Below are 6202 nucleotides of genomic sequence, written 5' to 3'. Positions count from 1 at the left end.
ACATTGGGATGTGCAATGTTTAATGTCCAGTGGATGTCTTGTGGGCGTTTCCATTACATAGTAGTATAGATGTTCTTGGGAGGAGTCCTCTATCATTAAAGATCAACTATCTCATCATTATGTCTAGCAAGTTAAGAGCTCATTGATTCATGCTTCCTATTTGCCTTTGTTTTGGTACAACTTATTTGCCATTCTTTATCCTTGAAAAAAATGGAATTATTGAATTATAACTTGCAATGTGTTGATAGGTCATCTGGAAAAAAGTATATATATAAAAAAAAAGAATTAGCCTAATGTTTTTAGGTGGCCTAATCCCTTTAGAGTGATTAATATTTTCTTCTTCTTCTTCTTCTTCTCCTCCATTGTCTTATTATTTTTCACTTCATAGTGGTCTTGGATAAGGAGCACATGTCTTGATAGCAATCAGGGGGCAGGGGAAGGGATCAATATTTTTTATTTTATTCGTTTTTAAAAAATCTTGTTCTAGTTACAGGATAAACCAGAGGTATTGCAAAATAATTAGTATATATGAGCAAGTGCTAACACGCGCTGAGGTAAAAAAATGAAAAAAAATATAATGATCAACTATTTGAATCGACTTGGTTGCTTTTGATGGATAGATTTGTAGAAAACCAGGATCGAGAAAGGTAGGAAAGGGATTATGATGAGTGGTGGTTATGTATAATGCTTTAGTATATACAATAAGAAGTATGATTTGAACTGATGTTGGCCATGGAACTAAAAAACATCATCTAAAACCTTTTTACTTTGCCAGCTTTCTTGAATTTGTTTCGGATTAGAGATATGATCATGTCAACCTTTTTTATATATGATGGATTTGTTCGATGGTCGTTTTGTGGAAGCAAACAAATTATGGTCATGCTGGAAACTATAGTTATCAAGGCTCTACTCACTTGACCTTTAACGTTTCCAATGCTGAGAAATGATACCATATGAGAATATTATGATCTCCAGAAGTTACAGTATGTGGCCTAACACTGGATGTGTTATTTCTTGCTTCTGAATCTAATCCAAACCTTCCTTTGACTCGTATATTCAACATGCATAAATCTATCCAATCCATGTCAATTTATACACTCCTTTTAAAGGTTCAATAAGGGAAAGATGATGTACAAAGGCCAAAGCTCTATTCTGAAATGAGCTCTTTTATGCAACACATATTCAAATATATTAATCATAATACAAGACCATGTCCATCTATGACCCCACAACCATTTATGCATGCTCAAATGGGAATCGTAAGAATAGAAGCAAAAAAGTAGAAAGAAAGCATAAAAAGAGCAATCACTGTGGCTAATGATACATCAATGCAACCCCTCCCCCCCATTTTAGTTCTTTATTTTTTAAAGAAAAAATGTGTGCAGTGAGTCCTATCCCATTTTCCATCAAGCAACTTGATCATTTATCTCATCTATAGTACTTTGAGGGGACAATTCCAGGATTTAACATAACCGGGTCTCTTGGTTTAGTTGCAAAACCATCAAGTAATTTTTTGTGTTTTAGATATACATGGACGACCTTGAAACATCGTGCCATGAGGGTGGTTTCATAGAGAACAGTGATGACTTTTATTGGCACTGAATATGCAATTAGAAATTACAGCTATATATGTCATACAAAAACTAATCCACAATCTTGTGAACAAGAGTTAATGGAGTGAGTACATAACCCAATCCATGTATTCAAGATACTCTTTGTTAGCAATGCATAACCCTTCTTCTAATTAAAATCTGTTTAATGACAAAATAAAACAATCAACCAACGGTGCCATGCACTTCCTAGGAATTCAAGGTGCTTTGTCAGTGTAGTCCATTGGAATCTTGAAATAAACATCTTCCCTCTCCACTATTGCTAAAGTTGCTCACTCCTCTCCATACTTCCATCCAACTTTTAGACACTGGGTCTTCCATCAGACAGCAAGTTCCATGAATAACATCCTTGATACTATCAATCAAGGATTTACTGCTTATATCCATATGACGGTGCAATATAGCGCTAGCTTGCTGTTTCTAGTCTGTATGAAAATTTTAGATTCATGAATGTCATCCATCAATGCCAGCCATCAAGGATTAACTCCTTTCTAACTTCATCCATCATCCAATATGTGGTATGCGCATTCAGATACATATCCATGATATGCATGTTTAATGTTTGAATACAAACATCATTCACCCAAATGTGTCTCACAGACCACACTGTCCCACCCTTCCTTTCATCCAAATCCAACCTCATTTCATTTATAGTGCTGTTTGGGACAAAGCAAAAAACAATGCATGGTGCAGAAACAATGGAAATGTGCAGACATATTACATCTCTACAATGCAGTGCATCTGAATTCCCTTTTTTTAATTTTTATTTTTATTTACTATTATTACTTTTGCTAGATGGCTTATGGCTTCTTGGAGCAGCACACCGACATCGCCGCCTATAAATTCCCCGGACTCAAAAGCGAGGGCTACTCGCCAAATCACAGACGGGGCGGGAAAACGGCGATTTTTTTCGGGGGAAAAAATACACCTCCCTCCAAGAATCCCGTCCTCCGCCAGAAAACCCTAGCGCCCCCCTCCCCCAAACCCTAGCTCCCTTGTTCTCTCCCTCCGATTCCAATGGCGCTGGCCATGGAATCGTTCATCCACGAGGAGGAGGAGGTCGACCACCCGGTGCGGTATCTCCCCCTCGGCCACGTCTACTCCGCCACTCCCTGCATCAACCCTAGCGGATCCTCCAACGTAATGTCCAAGAAGGTCAAGGCCCGGAAGCTCGTGGAGGAAGGGGAGGAGGAAGGAGGAAGAGGCGAAGAGGAGGACCGGAAGAAGCCCCTCGATCTTGATAGGGCCGACTTCCAGAGGAGCAATGCCGGAAAACCCATTCTTGTGTACCACAGAAGGGTCAAGAAGCCTCGACCGGCCGTGGACGGGCAGTCGTCCTTCGATTCTTTGGCCCAGCGTCTCGAGTCGCGGCCGGATCCTGCCGGGAATTGGGGGGGGAAGGAGATGGAACGTGGAGACGGTGATCGGCTGGATCTTGAGGCCGATTTGGTCGGGGAAGGGAAAAATGCCAAGAAGAGGAGTTTGATGAAGTACGAGCTGCTTCGGCTGGGAGATGGGTCTGGTTCGCTGAGTGGAGTTTCAGGGCCTAGGTTAAGAGGAACCGGAGGGTTTAATAAGACCGACGTTGCCAAGACCAAGAAGAGAGTTCGTGACGCTCCAAAGGATCTTTCTGGCCCGGGCAAGGGGAAGAGATGGGTCGAGTGAGTATTTCTGCTATCCCCATCGTGCTGCAATCTATCTTGCTCGTTAATTAATGTTTGATATGTATGAAACAATCTGTAATAGCTTTTAAAAGCTAAAGAAACAAAAAAAATCTTTTTTCCCTTGGATGCAGGTTGGATTTTGAAGGTGCGGATCCACAGACATTCGTTGGATTGGCATGTAAGGCAAGTGAATCCTTATGGAATATTGCTGGAGGCGACTAAAGGTCCTTTTTATGATCCCAATTCACAAATTGATTGTTTAAACCAGAACTAGTGGACCAAAATTGCAGGTTTTCTGGCCGATGGATGATGACTGGTATCGGGGTTCCGTGACTGGGTACAATTCAACGACCAAGCAGCATCGTGTATGGTTTCTCATATTGTATTTACTGTGATAGATATGTTCTCTCTCTCAGAAACAGAATGGGATGGTTTTATAGCTTTACTCATACTCCCTCGCCCCTTTTCTTTGCATTCAACAGCTGGTTAAAGTTGTAGCCAGCCGTCCTAGATGTCAATGCAGGCCTTTTTGTCACGTTTTTGTTTTTGTTGTTTTGTTTTTTTTTTTTTTGATTCATGCTCAACATATTATAGGTTGAATATGATGATGATGATGTTGAATATCTGATTCTATCGAAAGAGAAGATAAAGTTTCAAATTTCTTGTGAGGAAATGCAAAAATTGAATTTGAAGTGTGGTGTTCACAACATGGAGAAGAAAGCGCTCAATTACAATGAATTGCTGGGACTGGCTGTTAGTTTCCATGACTGCCAAGATCTTGAACCTGGGGATCTTGTATGGGCAAAACTTACAGGTATTTTTCTCAATTGGAGGTAGTGTCTAGGCCAGTACTTTTATTCTTTAGTTTTTCTAGACAATATTGTGCATACGTATTTGATATATGCAATGTCATACATTTAGCGCATTCTTTAGTTGCATCTATGCACTTGTATGCACTCTCACTTTTATGTGAATGTGAATGAGCAAGGGAAACCTTTTGATGCCCAAAGAAGATTGTTTACTATTAGATGCTATCTGATTCTAGGGGGCTAAGAGAGGCATACTATATTAACATCTTGGCTTTTGTTTTCTCATTAAGTGAACTCTTTGGCTTGAAGTGGACTCAAGTTTCTAATTACACTTTTTTTGTGCTTGCGCTAATGTTTTTGAAGTTTTAGATATCCCATATTTTTAAATTCATTCTCCAATAAGCTTTTCTCTCACATATACTTTACATATGGTTTTAGAGTAATTTTTATTTCGCAACCTTATCTAGGGATTTTTTGTGTCAAAATTAGATTTGGATCGGTTAATCAGTTTTATATGCCAAAAATTGAGTTGATGCTTGTTCCTACTTACCTGTCTTGCCATATTGCCTTATATTGCATCTACACCTCAACTAAAATTGGAAGGCTTGCTTCCATATTGTCCATATTTAATTTTGATGTTTCAATCCAATCAGTCATACTTTCTTTTTCAAATACTAATACAATTCTGTAATTATATTTTAAACAAAATATCATTATTGATGGCATGTGGTACCAGTACTGGCACCCATATGGTTGGTTGGTGGTACGTACGGTACAATACCATGTTGTGGCATTCCGGCATGCACTGTCAAAGGAAAACTGAGAGAGAGGGAGAGGGAGGAAGGAAGGGAGAGAGAGCGAGAGGGGTGGAGAGAGAGAGATCGAGAGGAGGGTTGAGAAGGGTTGGAAGGGGAATGGAAGGTTCTGGTCCTGCCCGGCCCTCCTCTCAACCTTCCACCCCTGCCCCCCCCCCCCTCTCTTTCTCTTTCTCTCTCTCTTTATCTCTTTCCCTTGTTTCACTAGATTTCTTTAGCCAAGGGGTGGAATTGTGGCAATCTGCCCTTGGTACATCTCGGTTGGCCCCGAATGGATGGTTTGGGCTGGTACAACATTCCACTGTTATTGCCATTGTAATTGATATTGTTATTATTATTTTTACCACTACTACTACTATTGTGAGGAGAAAAAGGGGGGAAAGCCCAGCTAATGGGATACCCAGTCAAGACCTGTGGAAGACTTGTAAGTTTGAACCAAAACTTCCTCCATTGGAGGAGGGGTATGAGTGTATAAGCATTGGGCCACTACTCAGCTCACCTAAAATAGGGGAGGTTTCAGAACTTGCTCTTACATAAAAGACTTAAGCGTATTATAATTGGAAAATTTGCCAAGGTATTGGTTCATGCCGTTGCAGAATTCAACCTTTTCTACTTTGTATGCCAAGTAAGAATAACGTTTGTGATCGTTAACTTGGAAACTTCTACCAATGATAATCAAATGTATCTCTTGTTCCATACTTGTATTCTTATCAAAGATCTGGTTGGATTCTTGTGTTCTTTTTGATTATTGAGAAAATATTGTGAGATCTTGAACTTTACTACTAAAACTCAATGTATGCCATTGTTGTTAGATTAGTAAGATTTTGATATAAATAAGTAAATAATATGATAGATTAGTAAGATTTCAAAATAAATAGCAAATAATGTGTTGCATGTTATATTATTTCAGTCTGTTGATTATGTTACTTTTATTTTCGACTCTGTATGCATGCAGTACCAGCTTGCTTGTTTACATGACTTTTTATGTTTCCGCTCACATTTTCTTGGACTTAGGAGCTGGTAAACATTTTCTTTTACTTTGACAATTGTATCCCACTGTCATTTTCTTCAACAGGGCATGCTATGTGGCCTGCAGTTGTTGTGAATGAATCAAATGTTGGTGCAAGTCAAGGATTGAAGCCAGTTAGGGTGGATAAATCTGTTCTTGTACAGTTTTTTGGAACGCATGATTTTGCAAGGTACAATGCCTTTCTTTTCTAGGGCAAAGCCTTGGTTTGATCCTGTAGTTTCATTTGGTAGGACTTTTAAGTTAATTAATTCAAACTTAAGTCATTGTATCCTTT

General features: G+C 39.3%; 1 protein-coding gene across 11 annotated transcripts in view; it reads left to right on the top strand.

Annotated features, from left to right (window-relative positions):
• The first annotated feature begins 2441 nt into the window (after nt 1-2441).
• LOC105050682 (histone-lysine N-methyltransferase TRX1) overlaps nt 2442-6202 on the top strand; it is a 38397-nt gene continuing 34636 nt past the window's right edge. For all 11 annotated transcript variants that reach the window (XM_029266256.2, XM_073261678.1, XM_019852368.3 and 8 more), the window contains exons 1-5: nt 2442-3271; nt 3406-3457; nt 3565-3639; nt 3869-4088; nt 5974-6097. In XM_029266256.2, the coding sequence (XP_029122089.1) occupies nt 2628-3271; nt 3406-3457; nt 3565-3639; nt 3869-4088; nt 5974-6097 (1115 nt within the window). In that variant the 5' untranslated portion in view covers nt 2442-2627. The remainder of the gene's footprint in view (nt 3272-3405; nt 3458-3564; nt 3640-3868; nt 4089-5973; nt 6098-6202) is intronic.

Source organism: Elaeis guineensis, chromosome 8, assembly GCF_000442705.2.
Source record: "Elaeis guineensis isolate ETL-2024a chromosome 8, EG11, whole genome shotgun sequence".
NCBI lineage: Eukaryota > Viridiplantae > Streptophyta > Magnoliopsida > Arecales > Arecaceae > Elaeis > Elaeis guineensis.
This window is presented reverse-complemented; position numbering and strand designations above follow the sequence as displayed.